Source organism: Syngnathus leptorhynchus, chromosome 4, assembly GCF_054491065.1.
Source record: "Syngnathus leptorhynchus isolate UIUO chromosome 4, UIUO_Slep, whole genome shotgun sequence".
NCBI classification, from domain to species: domain Eukaryota; kingdom Metazoa; phylum Chordata; class Actinopteri; order Syngnathiformes; family Syngnathidae; genus Syngnathus; species Syngnathus leptorhynchus.
In genome coordinates this window covers 472,845-494,163 of record NC_141198.1, presented here as the reverse complement: position 1 = coordinate 494,163, position 21,319 = coordinate 472,845, and the positions used below count along the sequence as shown (strand labels likewise).

The 21,319-nt window shown below is 40.2% G+C and overlaps 1 protein-coding gene across 14 annotated transcripts in view; it reads left to right on the top strand.

The window, feature by feature from the left end:
• LOC147057589 (3-hydroxy-3-methylglutaryl-coenzyme A reductase-like) overlaps nt 1-21,319 on the top strand; it is a 54,936-nt gene that overhangs the window by 7,732 nt on the left and 25,885 nt on the right. For all 14 annotated transcript variants that reach the window (XR_015065933.1, XR_015065935.1, XR_015065936.1 and 11 more), the window contains exons 3-16: nt 1,801-1,912; nt 1,997-2,084; nt 5,814-5,898; nt 6,036-6,141; nt 7,409-7,515; nt 7,592-7,711; nt 7,812-7,969; nt 11,502-11,746; nt 12,674-12,840; nt 16,102-16,296; nt 16,372-16,530; nt 17,894-18,051; nt 18,140-18,245; nt 18,372-18,542. Coding sequence is in view for 1 of the 14 variants with exons in the window: in XM_085910794.1 (XP_085766920.1) it covers nt 1,801-1,912; nt 1,997-2,084; nt 5,814-5,898; nt 6,036-6,141; nt 7,409-7,515; nt 7,592-7,711; nt 7,812-7,969; nt 11,502-11,746; nt 12,674-12,840; nt 16,102-16,296; nt 16,372-16,530; nt 17,894-18,051; nt 18,140-18,245; nt 18,372-18,542 (1,977 nt within the window). In the remaining 13 variants the exon portion in view is untranslated. The remainder of the gene's footprint in view (nt 1-1,800; nt 1,913-1,996; nt 2,085-5,813; nt 5,899-6,035; nt 6,142-7,408; nt 7,516-7,591; nt 7,712-7,811; nt 7,970-11,501; nt 11,747-12,673; nt 12,841-16,101; nt 16,297-16,371; nt 16,531-17,893; nt 18,052-18,139; nt 18,246-18,371; nt 18,543-21,319) is intronic.

Below are 21,319 nucleotides of genomic sequence, written 5' to 3'. Positions count from 1 at the left end.
GTTTGTCATCATGAGGGGCTTTGGTGAGCCGTGCTTTGTCTGGCCCCTCATCTAGGACCCTTTTGCCATGGGTGACCCTACCAGGGGCATGAAGCCCCAGACAACATGGCTCCTAGGATCATAGGGGCACGCAAACCCCTCCACCACAATAAGGTGACGACTCACGTCACGTTAATTCCATCAACACCAATGCAGCTGAAAGTGATTAACAACCTCCTCTGCCACGTGCCTGACCAAAACCTTATCAGAAAAGTGTAATTGAATTCATGTCATACCCTGATAAAAAACTGTTCCTTTAATTTTTTTGAGCAGTGTATATATATATATATATATATAGAAATATATATATATATATTTCTATATATATATATACACCGTATTTTTCGGACTAAAAGTCGCACCGGAGTTTAAGTCACATTTAGGGGAAAATTTATTTGACAAAATCCAACACCAAGAACAGATATGAACCACCAACAACAGGCTAAATGATATGGTATGCTAACGTGACATAAACACAAATGAGGAGCTGAGACAGGCCTGACGTAACATTAACAGTTATTCAAATAACTATAATATAAATAACACGTTTATCAAACCATCTGTGTCACTCCAAATCATTAAATCGAGCGATCGAATTCGTCATCCTTTCTGTAAATAACGCCGTGTGTGCGTCACGCCGCTGACGTCGGACTCGTCGTCGGACTCGTCGTCGGACTCGTCGTCGGACTCGTCGTCGGACTCGTCGTCGGACTCGTCGTCGGACTCGTCGTCAGTTGCAGTACAAATTATTCCACAGGCCCAAATAAGAATATATATACTACATATCAAATAACAATAATATCTTTGTCTTGTGTTACTTAAAAAAACAAAACAAAAAAACAACACAGCTGTTGACTCTGGAACGAGGTGTGCCGCTGACGTCAGACTAGATATATCAAATAAATGTAATATAGACAACAATTTTGTCGAACCATCCGTGTCACTCCAAATCATTAAATCCATCGGAATCTTCATCTTTTGTCACTTAAAAAAAAAAAACACACAGCTGTTGCCGCCGGAACTACGTGTGCCGCTGACGTCAGACTAGATATATCAAATAAATGTAATATAAACAAAAATTTTAACGAACCATCTGTGTCACTCCAAATCATTAAATCCATCGGAATATTCATTCTCTGTGTCAATTAAAATAATAATAATAATTAAAAAAAAATTGTTGACTCCAGACCTACGTGCGCCGCTGACGTCAGCCTTGTCGTCAGCCTCGCCGTCAGCCACGCCGTCAGCCTCGTTGTCAGCCTTGTCGTCAGCTTCGTCGTCAGCCTTGTCATCAGCCTCGTCGTCAGTTGCGGCTCCAATTATTCACAGATCTATGTATATAACTATATTGTAGCGTTACCAAAGTACCAGGCAAGATGTGGGTTTGTTAAAGGCCTCTTTATTTCACAAAACAAGAGCTCAACATATGTGTGTGTGCTCCGGGCAAGCGCCCTGGATTCCAACTTGTTGAATTGAGTTACAAAAATACAATGTTCCATATTTGTCTGCCAAACTCTGCCCACATTCAGTGACTAACCTTAACATCATTTTGAAGTTATCTATTTTTATTATGTACTCTTTCATACTGTGTATTTTATCAGATGTCTGCCATGCTGCATTTAAATTATTATTATTTTTATTGTCGTAGAGATGTGTTACAAGGGATGTCCTTTTACCATATTTCTATGCACCATGTCCTTAACATCTTATTTTTGAACACTATGCAACCCATTTCTAATTGTGTGCACATCATTTTGACAGCAAATTCTGAGCAGTGACGTAATCATCCTGACCATCACACGTTGCATTGCCATCGTCTACATTTACTTTCAGTTCCAGAACTTGAGACAACTGGGATCCAAATATATTTTAGGTATCAAAATTGTTGCTATTACTCAGGACAATTACTAAAATCAATTTTGTGTGTGATTTTTGACTCATCCTTTTTTTTTTCCAGGCATTGCAGGGCTTTTTACAATTTTTTCTAGCTTTGTGTTCAGCACAGTGGTCATTCATTTCCTTGATAAAGAACTGACTGGCCTAAAGTAAGTTGTTAAAAATCATCTTCTTCTTCTACTTCCTCCTTTTCTTATTGTTGTTATTCAAGGGTTGAAATAAGCGGTTTCATATCGCTGTTTATACACCAGGATTAATAGTTTGCACCTCATTATTACATATTAAATAGCAACTGAGAATCACACGCCGACGTCAGAAGTAGTGATGAATACTGGGAGCCTTCCCCATGTTCATTTGAAAGAGCCAGAACATGATTGGCAAATACAAATTGTCTGAGACTAATCGTCAACTACAAATGGTCTGAGACTAATTTTCAATTAGTTACTGCCCCAAGGCTCGATTGGCAGTAAGAGTTCAAAAGGTATACAAAGAAGAGGTCTATTTAGTAATGGTGAAGAAAACAGGGACAGCACAGTAAAACTAAAAAATGCAATTTCTGGAGAAATTGCATGTGAAGGCGAAGACTTTGAATAACCTCTTGGGGAATGCTGGCAAATGATGTTGAAACGAGTTGAATTAATTGAGAAATGTAGAATATAGAAGTGTAAAACGAAATTTTTGAGAATTTGTGGTGAATTTCAAAATTAAAAATTTGTAATTTTAAAAGTTGTGGAATAGGTAGGAAAATGATGAACAGTTGAAAGTTGGAACGGGTTGAATCGGTTGAAAAATGTAGAAATTAGAGTTGAAAAACGAAAGTTTGGAGAATTTGGTGTGAATTTCAAAATTGAATTTTTTTTAATTTTGGTAAGTTGAAAGTTGTGGAATAGGTAGGGAAAAGATGAACAGTTGAAAGTTGGAACGGGTTAAATCGGTTGAAAAATGTGGAGGTAGAGCAAATGTTGAATTCCCATAAAGAATGAATGGGAATTTAGAAAACAAAAACTGTGCCAAAAATGTTTGACATTTGGAATGAAACAAAATATTCAGGTTCCGACAAAATATACGCGTTCAGTAGGTTCACCTTTGGGGTTAAAATGGGTTGAATTTGACAAACATTTTAGAAGTTAAAGAAAATGTTGAATCCCCATAGAGAATGAATGGGAATTTAGAAAGCAAAAACTGTGCCAAATATTTTTGAAATTTGGAACGAAACAAGGGTGGCTCGGTGGCGCATTGGGTAGCACGTCCCCTTCACAGTTAGGAGGGTGCGGGTTCGAGTCCACCTCCGGCCCTCCCTGTGTGGAGTTTTCATGTTCTCCCCGTGTCTGTGTGGGTTTTCTCCGGGCACTCCGGTTTCCTCCCACATCCCCAAAACATGCTTGGTAGGCCGATTGAGCACTTCAAATTGTCCCTAGGTGTGAGTGTGAGTGCAAGTGGTTGTTTGTCTCTGTGTGCCTTGCGATTGGCTGGCAACCGGTTCAGGGTATCCCCCGCCTACTTCCCGATGATAGCTGGGATAGGCTCCAGCACACCCGCGACCCCCGTGGGTACTAAGCGGTTCAGAAAATGGATGGATGGATGGATGGAAAGAAACGAAATATGCGGGTTCAGACGAAGGAGGTTCACTTTTGGGGTTAAAATGTTGAAAGGGGTTGAATCGGACAAAAATTGTAGAAGTTAGAGCAAATGTTGAATCCCCATAGAGAATGAATGTGAATATGAAAAACAAAAACTGTGGTAAATTTTTTTAAAATTTGGAACAAAACAAAATATACGGGTTTAGACAAAATATACGTGTTCAGGAGGTTCACTTTTGGGGTTAAAATGTTGAACCTGGTTGAATCGGACTAAAATTGCAAAAGTTAGAGCAAATGTAGCTATTTAGGGCACCTCTTATTGAAATAAGGTCATTTCCAGTTTAATTGGGGCACTTCTGGTATAATTTAGGGCACTTCTGGTTTACTTTGGTCACTTCCGGTTTGAAAAGGTCACTTCAGGTTCATTAGGGTCACTTACGGTGTGATTTTGGTTGCTCCCGGGTTTATTTCGGCCACTTCCGGTTTAAGTTAGGTCACTTCCGGTTTAAGTTAGGTCACTTTCAGTTTAGCTGAGGTCACTTCCGCGTCATTTGGGTCACTTCCGGTTTGATTTGGGGCACTTCCGGTTTACCTGAGGTCACTTCCGGTTTATTTGGGGGTCACTTCTGGTTTGATTTCGGGCACTTCCGGTTCATGCTGAGTTCATTCGGGGGCACTTCAGGGTCAATCCAAGATGGCCGCCACACTGAAGTGGGAGTCAAGGGTTGAATTGTGGACGCATCGTGGAAGTGGGGGTGAAGGGGGTGAATATGCATAGCATAAGGTGAACAAAGTCAATAAAATTGGAATGGATTAAATCGGTTGAAAAATGTAGAAATTTTAATGGAAAAACCAAATTTTGGAGAATTTGGCCAGAATTTCAAAATTGAAACATTTTAGAATTTTTGGTAAGTGGGAAGTTGTGGAATAGGTAGGCAAAAGATGAACAGTTGAAAGTTGGAACGGGTTGAATCGGTGGAGTAATGTAGAAATTAGAAGGGAAAAATGAAATTTTGGAGAATTTGGCGTGAATTTCAAATTTGAAAATTTTGAATTTTTGGGAAGTGGAAAGTTAAGGAATAGGTAGGCAAAAGATGAACAGTTGAAAGTTGGAAAGGGTTGAATTAGTTGAAAAATTTAGTAATTAGAGGTGAAAAACAGAATTTTGTGAAATTTTGTGGACATTTTAATTGTGAAAACCTGAAATTTTTTAATTTGGCAATTTTGGGAATGCCGATAATCTTTCCGAATGTGATTCGAATGTGCTGAATGATGTGGATTTCAAACTGGAACGCCGTAGAAGTGAAATGTTGAATGTTCCATTAAGAATGAATGGGGAAAAATTTGTCTTAAATTTGCAAATTTTGCGAAAACTGAATATTTTCGGAACGAGTTCAATGGAAGTGCTCATCTCATGAATATTTGGCATACATCAAAAGTGGAATGGAGTGAATCGGTTGAATTATGTGACTATTCGCCTTCACACTAATAAAGTGAATGGTATAGAATAACATATGTGTGAAGGCCTTCACACAAAAAGATGAATGTGTAGAATAACGTGTGAAGGCTATTGCCTTCACACAATAATAATAATAAAGTGAATGGTGTAGAATAACATATGTGTGAAGGCCATCGCCTTCACACAATGAATTTTCTGGACATACGGATTAGCTACTCAAAATTTTATTAACAGCGAGTATCGAAAAAACTGTTTTTCATGCATTATATTCCATGATCAATTGGCCTAACATGCATGTTTTTGGAATGTGGGAGGAAACTGGACAACCCGGAGAAAACCCACGCAGGCACGGAGAGAACATGCAAACTCCACACGGAGAGGGCCAAATCGAACCCACAACCTCTGATGTGCAAATCAACCAATCAATCAATAAATGAGCGAATTCCTTGATGCAGCTCCGAGGGATTGAACTGAAAAAAAAAAGCTTGACAAAATTAGAAAGTTACTTCCTCCTCAAAGTATCTCATTTTTCCACAGTTGTTTATTTATCTATTTCATTCATTTATTTATTATTTTGTTGATTTTGTTTTTCCTGGCCTTCCCTGGGGTTAAGATCCTGGGGTCTCAATATTTTTCTCGTATGGGTATGTGAAGCCCTTTGAGATGTTTCTGTGACTAAGGGCTATTTTAATAAATTTGACTTGATTCGCAAATTGCTCTGCAAAGAAATTACATTTTAAAATCTTAATTTATTATGACTATTATTGTTATTTTATTATACTGCTGTCATACATTTGAGAAACTTCAGTGGTTCATTGTCTTTCTGGTGTGCCTTTCAGTGAAGCTCTACCTTTCTTTCTGCTCCTGATCGACCTTTCCAAAGCATGTGCTCTTGCCAAATTTGCACTTAGCTCCAGTTCTCAGGTACCAAAAATGTGCAGAATAAATGTACGATTGATTGATTGATTGATTGATTGATTGATTGATTTTGCAATGTCAGTGTTTCTTATTTTCAGGAGGAAGTTAGATTGATTTTTGGATTTATTTATTTTTTGTTTCAGGATGAAGTTAGGGAGAATATTGCTCGAGGTATGGCAGTACTGGGACCTACATTCACCTTAGATGCATTGGTGGAGTGTTTAGTGATCGGTGTGGGAACCATGTCAGGTACTGTTATTTTGAATGTGAAGGAAAAAAAGAAGCATAACGAAAGTCTTGAGACTGGAAGTTGATTTTTATTTGATTATGGTTAGGGTTAAGTCAAAAAGTCGACCAGGTCCCTTGTGTCGATCTCACAAATTGCTCAAAACAAAAATGCATGCCTTGTAATTAAAAATATTTAGTGACCCCGGAACCAATGTTAAAGTGTACCCGCAGAGCTCCCACATTGAGGCCTTGCTGGGGAAAGGGAGTATTAATGTGAAGTTTGGTCAATCCCCCGCTTTTTAATGGATGGCACTATTTTGGAACTGGATGACTATCATTGACAGGGCCTTTCACCCTGCTCCTGCTATTGAGTGGATAGCCATATTGCTTGCCTATGACTGGAAATTGTTTTCTTTTTCACGAGGTGACTAATATTTTCACTAGGCGACTTTAATAAGCCGTCATATGGGAGAAAAAGTCCACTGTACGCCAGGCAGGCCACTGATCAAGCTCCTTGCCGCTGCTGTGGCACCTGCTTCCTTCTTCGGTTTGAGATGTCAAAAAAATCCATATTGCCCAGACAGTGGACAACACCTGTTTCTAACGAATCATTCCAATTTTGCAGCACCAATATTGATGAAAGGTTCATCACTCTGTCATTGGAAAGGCACGAAAAAAAATAGCCAACTGCTGCAAGTTTGCGGCGCCGCCGTTGCAGCGACGCCGTTGCAGCGACGCCGCTTGCTTGCTCATTCAGCATGCTGTGTTGTCTACCCAATTTTAACGAACTGAGTGATCCTTCCAATTTTGCAGTGTCAATATGGAAAAAAGGTCTGTCAATCTGTTACCGATGACACGCTCTCTCTGTGCGACATCCACGAGTATACTTTAAGCCACTTTTGTATATCCGCATGCACAGTCGTTGCTCCGGCCTCTGTTTTTTTTATTACTGACGATGAGCCGGCGCTGCTCGTTGGTGCCAGAGGTAAAAACAACACAGGTTAAAATTGAGTTTTGTTTTAGCAAATTCACACTGGACAAGCTCAATCTTCTTCACAGTATGCCCCATTGCTACTTGGGGCAAAGTGTCTTCCACTCAATTGTGATCACGGTGCACGTTAAAGCCTCTCCAGCCAACTTAGCTTAGCAAAGCTTCCCGTCTGTGTAATATTACACGCAAAGTCATTAAAACAGCCAAGAATGTTGTTTATTCTATGAGTGTAAATTATTTGGATGTCAAGCTTCCAAAATGCAATTATAAAATGCCTCGTAATTTTGTATATTTCAGGTGTTCGGCAGTTAGAAATAATGTGCTGCTTTGGCTGCATGTCTATTTTAGCCAACTATTTTGTCTTCATGACATTCTTCCCTGCATGTGTGTCACTTGTGCTGGAGGTAAGAATTTAGTTTATCTTTCCATGCAGTCAAAGTGTTTGGAATTGTATTTATGATGCCTGTTTCTTTCCTGAAGCTGTCTCGTGAGAGTCAGGAAGGCCATCCGATTTGGCAGCTGAGCCAGCTCTCTCAGGTGATAGAGGAAGAGCAGGATAACAAACCAAATCCTGTCACCCAAAGAGTAAAAATGATAATGGTAATACTAGTATTTTCTTCAGTCAACAACAAACATTGTGTTGTTTTTTTCTTTAATCTCAGAACGTGCTTGATGAGTTATGTATCTGCTTTGTCTGCAGTCTCTGGGCCTTGTTATGGTTCATGCTCACAGTCGGTGGATTGCTGAGCCCCTATTCAATGACGCAGTGGGAATTCCACTGAGTACCTTTGGTGAAGAACACCTGTCCCCCAGGAGGATCGAACCAGAGAGACCTCTGTGGCATTTTTACCTCACCAGGTAAGTGGACATCAACATTCCAGCTTCTGTCAAACAAGAAAGTCAATGTTCAAAAATGTTTTCAAATTGTTGTCAAAAAACATCCTAACCATGGCTCACTAATTAGTAATTTACATTTGACTCAATCACAGTCTTAACGAACACAAATCAATTCATGCATCTCACATCAATAACAAGACATCAAGCCTCTTATGATGATGGGACTACTGTGTGAGGTGCTCAGCTTCAGAGCCACAGCTAGACCAAAATACAGATAAATGTAATATTTGGTCTGGTTTATGTTTGTGAAAGGAGCTATGAGGAGGAGCTATATGCAATGCATGCAAAAGACATGAATGAGTGATGATAAACACATTGTTTTAGTCCCATCCATCCGTTCAGCGCTGCCCCTTAGCACCTCAGCGTGTGCTCCCTGGGAAAGAGAAGGTTCAGTGAAAACAGTTTTTTAGTTACCGTATTTTCCTCACCATAAGGCGCTTTGGGTTAAAAGGCGCAGACTCAATTACGGGGTCTATTTTGTATATAACCCACACATAGGACGCACCGCATTATAGAGCACATGCATTCCATGACTTATGGTAAACGAAAAAACGTCACAGGAGCAAGACAATGAGTTAGGTTGTACTTAATTCTACTGTTTAACCATGTACTCTATTGTACTCACACTATTGTTAATCGATATTCATACGCAAATCCGTCCAATTCCGCATCTTCTGTATTCAAATTAAACAGTTGGGCAAATTTGCCACTAAACATGCCAAGTTCCCTCTCGTCAGTGTCTTGTTTTTGTCACGTTGCTCAATGATCCTGGCTTTCCAGAAAGATTTAATTGTGCCTCATAAGCAAGTCTCTTTGTCTATGTCATTTTAGAGGGTCCCAATGCTGTTTTCCTTGCACAAACAATAGTACCGTAATTTTCGGACTATTAGTCGCTCCGGAGTATAAGTCGCACCACCCATAAAATGCACAATAACGTGAAAAAAAACATATATAAGTCGCTCCGGAGTATAAGTCGCACTTTTGGGGCAAATGTATTTGTCAAAATCCAACACCAAAAACAGACACGAACCAGCAACAACAGGCTAAACGATACGGTATGCTAACGTGACATACACAAACGAGAGGCTGAGAACGGGCCTAACGTAACATTCAGACAAATGATTATTACATAAATAACACGTTTATCAAACCATCTGTGTCACTCCAAATCATAAAATACATCGATCATCGACCGTGTAAACAATTTCGCGTACGCGCGCCGCCGGACTCGTGATTTGCATGTCTAATTATTCCACAGACCCATATAACAATATATAAAGTATATTTCAAATAACTATCATATAGCAACAATATTACCAAACCATCTGTCACTCCAAATCATAAAATACATCGATCATCAATCGTGTAAACAATGCCGCGTACGCGCGCCGTCAGACTCGTGATTTGCATGTCTAATTATTCCACAGACCCATATAACGATATACAAAGTATATTTCAAATAACTATCATATAGCAACAATATTACCAAACCATCTGTCACCCCAAATCATAAAATCCATCGATCATTGATCGTGTAAACAATGCTGCGTACGTGCGCCGTCGGACTCGTGATTTGCATGTCTAATTATTCCACAGACCCATATAACGATATATAAAGTATATTTCAAATAACTATCATATAGCAACAATATTACCAAACCATCTGTCACTCCAAATCATAAAATACATTGATCATCGATCGTGTAAACAATGTCGCGTACGCGCGCCGTCGGACTCGTGATTTGAATGTCTGGCGTGATGTGTGCTCGCATGCTGTCCATCACAAGCAGAGCTTGCATCCTAAATTGCATTGCTGCCCCTACTGTTTTTTTTTTTTTTTTTTTTTACATCACCACACTAAATTCTCTTCACCAGACCTGTGCTTTTTAAAAACTAAAAAAAACAGCGCTTTCCCCTCCCAGTTGTTGCGTCACGGCCAATGGTGAAATTTAAATCACCCTCGTTCAGTTTAGTTTGAAAATAACTATATTTCTTTTTCAGTTGTTTTTTTTTGTTTTGTTTATTTGTTTTATGAACTTGAATATTGTGCTTTAAAGTGTGAATTGCTTTATTCGTTTTTTCAGTGTATTAAAAATATGTGAGGTGATCAACTGTACTAGTAAGTAATGTGTTAATGATCAAGTAAATTAAAAAAAAAAACAACAACATATAAGTCGCTCCTGAGTATAAGTCGCCCACCCACCCAAACTATGAAAAAAAACCGCGACTTATAGTCCGAAAATTACGGTATTTATTTATCAATGGCGGCGGAGGTATGTACTCTACATCAGTGGTCCTCAACCTTTTTTGCGCCATGGACCGGTTACGTGTCAGAAATATTTTCGCGGACAGGCCTTTTTATAATTAAATATTACATTTATATAAATAAATAAATAGTTAAATAAATAAATAATACATTCATAATAAATATATAAATACGATGAAATAAAATGATACGACTGGCATAAAAACAAGTATAAACGACATGAAAAATAAAACTCACCATTACGTTGAATTAGTGGGAGCACTGAGCTTGTTTCTCAGAAACGAGCCAGTCCCATCTAGGCGTAATCGGAGACAATGACACCCGAAGTAGTTAAGGTTTGTCTTATAATGCAGGATGCTTGGTCTCCATGTGCCGAAGCAGTTTTGAAGGCTTCATTGCCTCGTTAGCTACCCTGTCGCCATATAATATGCAGAGTGGGCTTGGCGCGTCAGTCACCGGTGGTGATAAATCCATATTTTAAGTAGGTCTCCAGAAATTGTCAAAAAAAATGTCATGTGCGGCTTGGCAGCCCGGTACCAAGTGACCCACGGACCGGATACCGGTCCATGGCCCAATGGTTGGGGACCTCTGCTCTACGTGTTACGTGAAGTCCTCTGATTGATTTACCGCCCCGATCTACGTAAACCGTAATGTCCTCTGATTGGCTCATCGGGTCTACATATTATGCCTGTTTATTACGTCTGTGTGGCAGAAGCCACACAAAACAACTTTACAGATTTGCATAAACGGTAGTATTTATTTATCAATGGCGATGGAGGTACTATGTACAAACGATAGTATGTATATATGTATGTATGTATGAATGATAGTCAATGGCGGCGGAGGTACCTACTGCTGTACGTCCAGTCCTCTGATTGGTTTACCGACCTGATCTACGCAAAACGTAATGTTCTCTGGTTAGTTCATCAGGTGCTTTTATATTATGTGATAGTATTTATTTACAAGTGGCGACGGAGGTACGTACTCCTCTACGTGTTACATCCAGTCCTCTGATTGTTTTTTTTTGGCCCGATCTACGTAAATCATAATATCCTCTGATTGGTTCATCGGGTCTTCATATTACGTGTGTATATTACAGAAGCCACACAAAACAGAAGCCACTTAACAGATTTTGGAATTTGGTCTGCACCAATGGCGCACCTTATTTTTTTGAGAAAATTAAAGGCTTTAAAGTGCGCCTTATGGTGAACCAATGTTCTCCGACAGAATGATCACCATGGATATTGAGCAGGTGATCTGCCTGTCCTTGGCTCTGCTTCTGGCCATCAAGTACATCTTCTTTGAGCAAGTGGAGATGGAGTCTACCCTATCAATAAGGAACCCCATTACTATGTCCCTGGCTCCACGACAGGACATGGAGAGTTGCTGCCGGAAGGAGGTTGATCTTACCCAACACCATGCACTCACTACGAGTCTTCCGCCTACCATGAGAACCAACAGGGAACCTATAGGTATGCTTGTGCTAAATTGGAGTCAATTGACCACCCCAGCCTATTTGTTTGTTTGTTTGTTTGTTTGTTTGTTTGTTTGTTTGTTTGTTTGTATTTCTCTTCTGTTTTATACCAAGTAAAAAATATTCGAGGGTTGGAGAAAAACATTTAACATTTTTTTTTGCAAGTTGATCCAAGGCTTTTATTAAAAACTCAAAAATGACAACATAATGAATTAACATCATATTTACAAGTGTCTCTCATTTTCTTTACTATTCCTTCTTACCATTATCTCTCTCTGATCGCCTATTGCGCAACTCCGGCTCGTGCAGTCAGTGTCTAATTGATGAGTAATTTACAATCATGTGCGGGCTCTTTCAAATGAATATGAGAACGGGTTCCAGTACACATCACTACTTTTGACAGTCAGCATTTGTGTCTCAATTTTGCTATTTATTATCCATCACTGAGGTGCAAAATAGGACTTTTGATGTAAAAACAGAGACACAAAACCACTTATTTTGGGCCTTGGTAAATATCTTTTATTTTTTGTCTCTATTTTTAGTTTACTTTTTACAATTTTTAGTAGGATATCCAAATAGCAAACTCCATATTTGAAAGCTTCAATTGTAGTTTGTGAAATGATTATTCCTTATTTGTTTCTACAGCCTGTTATATAAATATTTAGAGCATGTGTTCAACACAGTTTAATCTTGTCCAACTTTATGTATGTATATCTAGAAAGTGTTTATTTTTCAAAGTTAATTTATTTTAAAAACCCACTATTAATGTCAATAGTATTGTTTTTAATAGTATGCAAAGCGATATGACATCAATGAAATCAATTTGTTTGTATAATCGTTCATAGTTTAGCATGATTTATAATAAAACTTTTATTCCTACATCACAGCTTATAACTCTGTTTACATTTTGTCATTGTTTCTTTAGATGATGTCATCCGGCCCCTAGTTGATCCTGTTAATGATTTAGGGTCAAGTAATGTCTCCATTCTTGGTAAAGGAGAAAAAGACATCAAATCTGAAATCACTGAGCCACATCTCCCCTTGATGCCAAGAGACCTTTTTGAATGTGTGTCCATTCTCAACAATCCAGTGGTAAGACACCTCTACTTAGTTTTGGTACTTCCTAGGCTTAACCAAGGACCTTGAGTATTGTAATTCATGCCATATCAAATGGATATGATCATGAAAATTCCATGAAATATTGAAAACTCAACTTTAAACAAACGAAAATAATTAAGGATGTATTTAGACCAGAAAGGTCCTTTGGTCCGCTTGCTTGGTCCAGACCAAAAACGGGCTTAATTTTTTTCGCATGGTGTGGTTCTTATTCAGACTGTACATTTTGCAAGCGAAGTACACTTTGTGAACACACTCACGCCTGTGACGATCTGTGCTCCCATTGGACAGCAATGACCAGGGCAGCAAACAGAGCACAGACCCAGAAATGGAGGAAAACATGTGAGTCCTACACACTGCATTCCTGCTGTGCATATTTGGGCTGTTGGTTCAGATCTACGCTGTTTGTATTCACACCTGAGGCGAATCCCACCAGAGTCTCGGGTCTCTTTCTTTAATTCGCACCAGGATTCGTATGCATGTATTCACACTTGCACAAAAGGTCCGGACCAGCATTAAAATCGAATCCTGGTCCGTTTAAAGCTGACCAAATAGTCAGGTCTGAATACACCCTAAGACTGCATTTGGTCTGGACCAAACAAGCGGACTAAAGGACTTCTCTGGTTTGAATGCACCCTTAAATAATGCCCAATGTTTTAAGATCCAATCATATATGCAGGCTTAGCGAACATTGAAATCAGATGGGCACAAACACCCAAAACAGGAATAGAACAGGTTATTAACAAGTAACTTAATCAGAATACATTTTCAAAGTAACTTTTTCAACCCCGTCAATTACGAATTAAATTTGTTAAAAAATCTCATGAATTCAATCTTCTCTCTCATATGTCTTCTCTCCCATATTTCCCATCCACAATGATAGAGTGGTCCTCACTCTAACTTATTTGCAAGAACCACACGGGAGACAGTATGCCCTTTGAGCACTTGCAAGTGGAGAATTTGTTTGTTACTGTAGGTACAGCGATGTTCGAACAAAGTCTGCCTTTGGTCTCTTGCAAGAGCATATTTATTGAGAACAAGCAGGGTGGGGATGACATTGGACATGTTAGGTGGTCACCTCAGTAACTGGTTAATCAGTGCGGAGGGTCCCAGCTGATTGTTGAAGGTCGTGGAAATAAAATCTAGTGGAGCATTTTAGATGACTAACTAAGCAAGAATGTTTCCACACCATTTAGAAAGTTTCAAAAACTGAATGGTAAAACTTTTCAGAGTGCCCTCTTCAGAGTGACCAATGCCTCTGACTCAGGTTCCACCTCCCTCCTCATTCCTCTCAACCTCACTGCTGCGTTCGACACCATTGACCACAACATCCTTTTACACCGCCTCCAATACCACATTGGATGCCAAATCTCACCCCCACACTGTCACTTGTGGGGTAACCCAGGGCTCCGTGCTCAGTCCCACCCTCTTCACCATCTACATGCTTCCCCTCGGGTGTGTCGTCAGCAGGCATGGAATTCACTTCCATTGCGATGCTGACAATTACACAGCTGTACCTCGAGGTCATCCCTTCCGCTCCCCCCTCCCCCTTGACACTATCCCTGGAGGAGATAGGGGCATGGATAGGAAAGTACTTCCTGCAGCTGAATGGCCCAAAAATAGAAGCCATTAAAACTTCTCACTAACTCAACTCCTCACCTATTACTTCCGTTTCATTCTTTGGTCACAGCATTCCCCTCGATCCCTGTATTACCAACCTTGGTGTCGTTTAACCCTAACCTCTCTTTTGACAATCATGTCAACCACATTTTCAAAACTTCCTTCTTCCACCTCCGTAACATTTCCAAAGTTCACTCTTCACTCACACCATCTTAGGGCACCGCAGATGGTGGTGTAAGGAACGAGTGGAGCCAGGGCGACCAAATGCAGCTTGAACCAGGATTTAATGAAGGGAAAGGGAGTTGGAAGGGAGTCAGGTGGGGAAACGAAAACACATACGGAAAGGAGACTCACGGCCAGCAAAAAGACTGACAGACAGACCGGCAGAAATCGACTTGGAGATGGATAAGATTCTGACCATGAGCCTCCAGACAAGACCGGGGTAAAACAAGACGACAGGACATGAACACTGGGCGCGGACAGGGACAGAACACAACAGTAGACACCGACAAGGAGGAACACACGGGCAGGGTTTAAATACATCAGGTAACAAGAGGGAGCAGGTGACAGACATGACGATAACGAAGGGGTGTGGCTGAGGGAAGTTGCCGACCGAGCGTATCTGGCACGGCACGTGACAGGTGGAAGCCTTTAAGAAAGGACTAAAAACCTATTTGTTTCGAAAAGCTTGCTACTTTTTAACAATATTGCTGCTGTAATTTTACCTATCCTGTTTCTGTAGCACTTTGAGATTTGCCTTCAAATGTAAAGTGCATTATAAATAAAATTATTATTATTATCATTATGTAATGGGTGGCACCGGGTAGCACGTCCGCCTCACAGTTAGGAGGGTGCGGGTTCGATTCCACCTCCGGCCCTCCCTGTGTGGAGTTTGCATGTTCTCCCCGTGGGTTTTCTCCGGGTACTCTGGTTTCCTCCTACATCCCAAAAACATGCTTGGTAGGCCGATTGAGCACTCTAAATTGCCCCTAGGTGTGAGTGCGAGTGCGGATGGTTGTTCGTCTCTGTGTGCCCTGCGATTGGGTGGCAACCAGTTCAGGGTGTCCCCCGCCTACTGCCCAATGACGGCTGGGCTATCTCCAGCATGCCCGCGACCCCCGTGGGGACAAAGCGGTTCTGAAAATGGATGGGTGGATTATGTAATGGTAAAGATGTCTGTCAGTAATTCATCTAAGTCTGCCCTCCAACAAAGCAAAAAACAAAGGCTTTATTACTTCACTTAAAGCGAACGACTGTGGTCATCTTTTTTCAAAGTTCCAAAAGCCATGAGTGAGGGTTGTCAAACATTTGATTGTAATACATAATGCAGTGTGAACATTAAGACTGCACTTAAATACAGAAACAAGAAAAACGATTTAATGATTGAATTAAGATGGAGAGCATGTAAATTAAATAAACATTATATGTAAATAAATATTTGAAAACCAAATGTTCTCAAAGTTTAAATGCACATGCTTAGTAATTAGTTAAAACTGAACTGTAATTGACAAATGGACTATTCTAGATTTAAAAACTGTTTATGATGTTTCAACCGTACAACAATTGTCATCTGATCTCAAACAAATCCATGACACAGTCTGACATTTGTTTTTGCAGCAAGGGCCCCGTTTCCTTAGTGATGCTGAGGTGATGATGCTGGTCAACTCCAAACACATTCCATCTTACAAACTGGAGGCCGTCATGGAGAGGCCTGAGAGAGGTGTGGCCATACGGAGACAGATGATTTCACCAAAGCTTTCCTTTCCCTCTGCACTCTCATCTTTGCCATTCACAGATTATGACTACTCCAAGGTAAGATGATTCAAATGAAGGAAACACAAATAATATTTTCTGCATGTTAAACAAAGCTATGACTGTGTCCTCCAGGTCATGGGCACCTGCTGTGAAAATGTGATTGGATATATGCCTGTGCCGGTGGGTGTGGCTGGGCCACTACATCTGGATGAGAAGCAGTTCCATGTTCCCATGGCAACAACAGAGGGATGCCTTGTGGCTAGCACGAATCGGGGATGTCGGGCAATTGCGGTGAATTTAGTATTTTGTAGTTTTGAAGATGTAAACAGTACATAGCATATGTCCTAAAGGGAGCTGCTATAACTGATTTGGAACTTTCTCAGCCATTTCAGTGCCTGAACTCACACCCCAAGTCTCAGCTTGTTATTCGTGCTGACATCATTGAATGAGTGCTGGATCAGTTTGTTACTCTCTCGCACTCGCTTTCGATCGCTTACTCGCCCTCTCTCATGTAATGTGCTATGTAATGTGGTTTTTTTTTGTTTTAGTGAGTAATTAATCAATCGGCTTTATTTATTGCATGTAAAACGTCTCGTAGTTCCACTTTTTGCCATTAAGTAACAATGTCAATTCATTGGGTATGAATCAGAAACCCTGTGATATAGAGGATTGCTGTAATTTGGAAGCTGAAGTTCTTTGACACCAACTCTTGAACTTTTCTGTCACAATTTATAACTGTATACTGTATTAGTCTTATAAAAGGATATATTTTCACACCATTATCATTGGTACCATGAAAAAATACTAGTGAGCCAAATATTACCGTATTTTTTGCACCATAAGGCACACTTAAAAGCCTTTAATTTTCTCAAATAAGGTTTTTAATAAGGTGTGTTTTTTGTGTGGACCGAATTCCAATAGTAATTCTGTAGTATGTAGACCCGATGAACCAATCAGAATACATTGCGTTTTATGTAGATCGGGGTGGGGGGGGGGTAAACCAATCAGAGGACTATACATCAAAGTCAAAGTCCGCTTTATTGTCAATTTCTTCACGTTAAGGCACACAAAGAGATCGAGATTACGTTTCCCACTGTCCCACGGTGACTAGACACAGTACACAACACTTACAATCAAATAGCACAAAGAGTAAAAAAGAACAGACAAGAGCAATGAATACGTTGAGTATGTGCTTCCGCCATCATTGGTAAATAAATATCGGTTTGTGTAAAGCAAACAGCATTAGGACCCTCTAAAATGGCACACACAAAGAGACATGCTTGCGAGGCACAATTAGAGCTTTCTAGAAAGCCGGGATCATTGCTGAAGAGCGACGTGATAACGACAAGACAATGACGAGAGGGAACTTGTTTAACGAGAGGGTCATGTTTAATGGCAAACTTCCCCAACTGTGTAGTAATTCGAATACAGAAGATGAGGACTTTGATGGATCACTGTCTTGCTTGACGATTTTTGTTGTTGTTGATTTTGTTTACCGTAAGTCCTGACATGCATGCGCCCAATAATGCGGTCTACCCTATGTGTTGATTAAGTACAGAAGAGCCCATGAAATTGATTGCCTTATGGTCTGAAAAATACATTACTTTTGCATTTTGTGAGTGTCTGACTGGCTATGTCTTCTGTACTTCTGTAGCTTGGAGGTGGAGCCAGGTGTCGCATACTTGCTGATAGTATGACACGAGGACCTGTGGTGAGGCTGCCTTCTGCCTGCCAGGCTGCTGAGGTTAAAGCCTGGCTAGAAAGCACTGATGGTTTCCAGACTATCAGAGAAGCCTTTGACAACACCAGCAGGTAAATTGACCACACCTGTTAACATGTAGTGTACATGTCCGCATAAAGTGTTTACCATGATGAGGCACATTTGTGGTTGACGTGGCAGGTTTGCTCAGCTCCAGAAACTTCTTGTTGGTCTGGCTGGAAGAAATCTGTACATTCGTTTTCATGCTAAGACAGGGGATGCAATGGGAATGAATATGATCTCAAAGGTAATTGACAAAGAACTTTGTGAGAGTCATTATGTCAGTGTCAATTAAATTCTATTCTGACATGAAAAATTGGCATGGCAAATTAATGGTGTACCTGTGATCATAGTGTGTTGTGTCCTGATGCAGGGTACAGAGCAAGCTTTGAACAAACTTCAGCAGCATTTTCCTGAGGTGCACGTTTTGGCTCTCAGTGGGAACTACTGTACGGATAAGAAACCAGCTGCAGTCAACTGGATAGAGGGCAGAGGAAAATCGGCAGTCTGTGAGGCCACCATCCCTTCTAATGTAGTCAGAGAGGTAAGTTTAGGTTTATCTTGTTTGCAAAATATTTTGTCTCTAGCAAAGTAATCCCTTTAAAGTAGACACATGGTTCCAAGACGTATGTGACAAAATTACCTGGATTTCTGCATAAATATTCATAAAATGTAATTGTAATTAGTCATATTTATGACGGACAACACAGTTTGCTCCATCGGATACTACATACACATACAAACAATTGTGTTTCCATGTTTTTTTTTAACACATTAAACAGAGTGCTGATTTTGTATGTTAGTACCGGTTTGCCGTTCTTTGGCAGCAATAAGAACAACCAAATGTTTCCTGTATTGGCAAAACTGTTTCACTTTTGCAATATTGTTGGGACCAGGGTGTTCACGTGAAGTAAACAATACCACCTAAACTGGACTAGACAGACAGCTAAAATTCAGAACAGTCAGAGTCACGTTTACTTATTGAGGAGACTGAGGTCCTTCAACATAAGCAGGGTCTTGCTCAGGACCTTTTATGACACTGTGGTGTCCTCTGCATCATTTTGTTATTGTGTGCTTGAGAGAAGGCATCTTGGGCAGAGATGAGAAAAGACTTAACTGAGCAGTTAAGAAAGCTAGCTCTGTCCTAGGCCGTCACTCAGCCCCCCAATTAAATGTGCAATATCTACGAAACCGTAGCAGCACAAACGAAACTTTTTGCAGCACAAACCAGCACAAACAAAGCTCAAAAGTAAGTGGAGGGCTGAGTGACGTCATCGCTATAAATTAAATGTGTATTGTCGACGAAACCATAGCAGCACAAACAAAAGTTTTTGCGGCACAAACCAGCACAAATGAACGGTATCATTTTGGGTCCATTTGGAAGTAAATGGGGGGCGGGGGCTACGTGACGTCATCGCTATAAATTAAATGTGCAATATCTACGAAATCGTAGCAGCACAAACGAAACTTTTTGCAGCACAAACCAACACAAACGAAGCACAAATGAACGGTACCATTTTGGGTCCATTTGGAAGTAAATGGGAGGCTAAGTGACGTCATCGCTATAAATTAAATGTGTAATATTTATGAAACTGTAGCAGCACAAAGGAAAGTTTTTGCAGCACAAACCAGCACAAACGAAGCACAAACCAATGGTACCATTTTGGGTTCATTTGGAGCAGATAGGGGCCTGAGTGAACTCTGGATGACCTTTAAAATAATCTTTCATAACTATAAAACCATTGCAGCACAAACGAAATTTTTTACGGCACAAACCAGCACAAACGAAACACAAACGAAACAGACTATTTTCCTTAAATTTTGCGCGGGGTGGGGGGCCAGCTTCACGCAGGTTTATTGAGTAAGTAATCAAATAATTGTATTAAATTTATTTTTTGCTATTAGGTTTATTGTAATTGTTTTTTTTCTCTAGAAGTACTGCTGAAGAACCATTTTTTGTATGTTCTGTATTTTTCAATGATCCAACAAATCAAACAAAATAAGCAACAATTAAGCAATACCAAAAGAGAGCATGTGATGTTGTACACCAACTCTTTGAAACTGAGAGCTAATTTTGGGTACTAGTTCAGGCTATTTCAGGTTCTTTGTACTACAGCTGCAAAAAAAAAAAAAAATAGTTTCAGAATACATTAAACTGTCTATAATTTGTTTCTTTTAATTGATTATGATTGAGTCACTGGTCTTTACTTTCAGAAAATGGGAGCAAATGACTCTAGTAATGCATTAAAAAATATATTATTCCTGAGTAATTGACAGTGTTAATCCACGGTTAGCGCGGGTATTGTCATGGTAAATATTTCCTTGGTCAATTTGTCTGTCAAAATTCCACTACCAACCATGAATGTTTGTATGAAAGGAAGGGGGAAAATTGCATATGCAAATTGCATATAGTCAGTAATCCCACACTCTCCCGACAGCCAGTGACGCATGATTGGTTACAGTATAATCACGACATCGCTTCCAGCCAATGATGTATTGTTTACATCTGCAGCTGTTGGCGCACTAGCACTTATGTTACGTTTGTAGAATGGGTGAAAACGCAAACATTTTCAAACAAACCCTAACTTTTTGCACGTCAAAACAAACTTTTGCTTTCGAGTCATGTAAAACAACTTTGAATTACACCCCTCCTGTGTTTTGGGGGGAGGTGGGGGTAGTAGTAGTAACTACGTGACACAATCATCCCCCCATCAAATCTTAGTGGTTTGGTAAGTTTCCTGGCTTACTGGCATTTTGCCTTGAAGTGCAAGGAAAAAAAAGATAATAAAATACGCATACACATGACTGATGCAAGTCAGTCAGGATCGCAAAGGGATGCACCAACTACTGAAGACTACAGGACAGGTCATGTGTCATCTGCCGCATATAACTCAGACTTGATTTATGTAATGCAATACCACAATGCACACTTATTGTCTCGTGGTGATGTGTGTGGCATACTGCAACTGAATCTAATGGAGTAATCTAATCATCACTTACTTACCAGCTCAGTGGCCTAGTAGTAGAGTGTCCGCCCTGAGACTGGAAGGTTGTGGGTTCAAACCCCGGCCGGGTCATACCAAAGACTATAAAAATGGAACCCATTGCCTCCCTGCTTGGCACTCAGCATTAAGGGTTGGAATTGGGGGGTTAGATCACCAAAAATGATTCCCGAGCGCGGCGCCGCTGCTGCTCACTGCTCCCCTCTCCCCCAGGGGATGGATCAAAATCACATGGGGATGGGTTAAATGCAGAGTGCTTGTGATTTAGGGCTATATAAACTTGACTTGATTGATTGATTGATTGACTTAACGTCAGTAT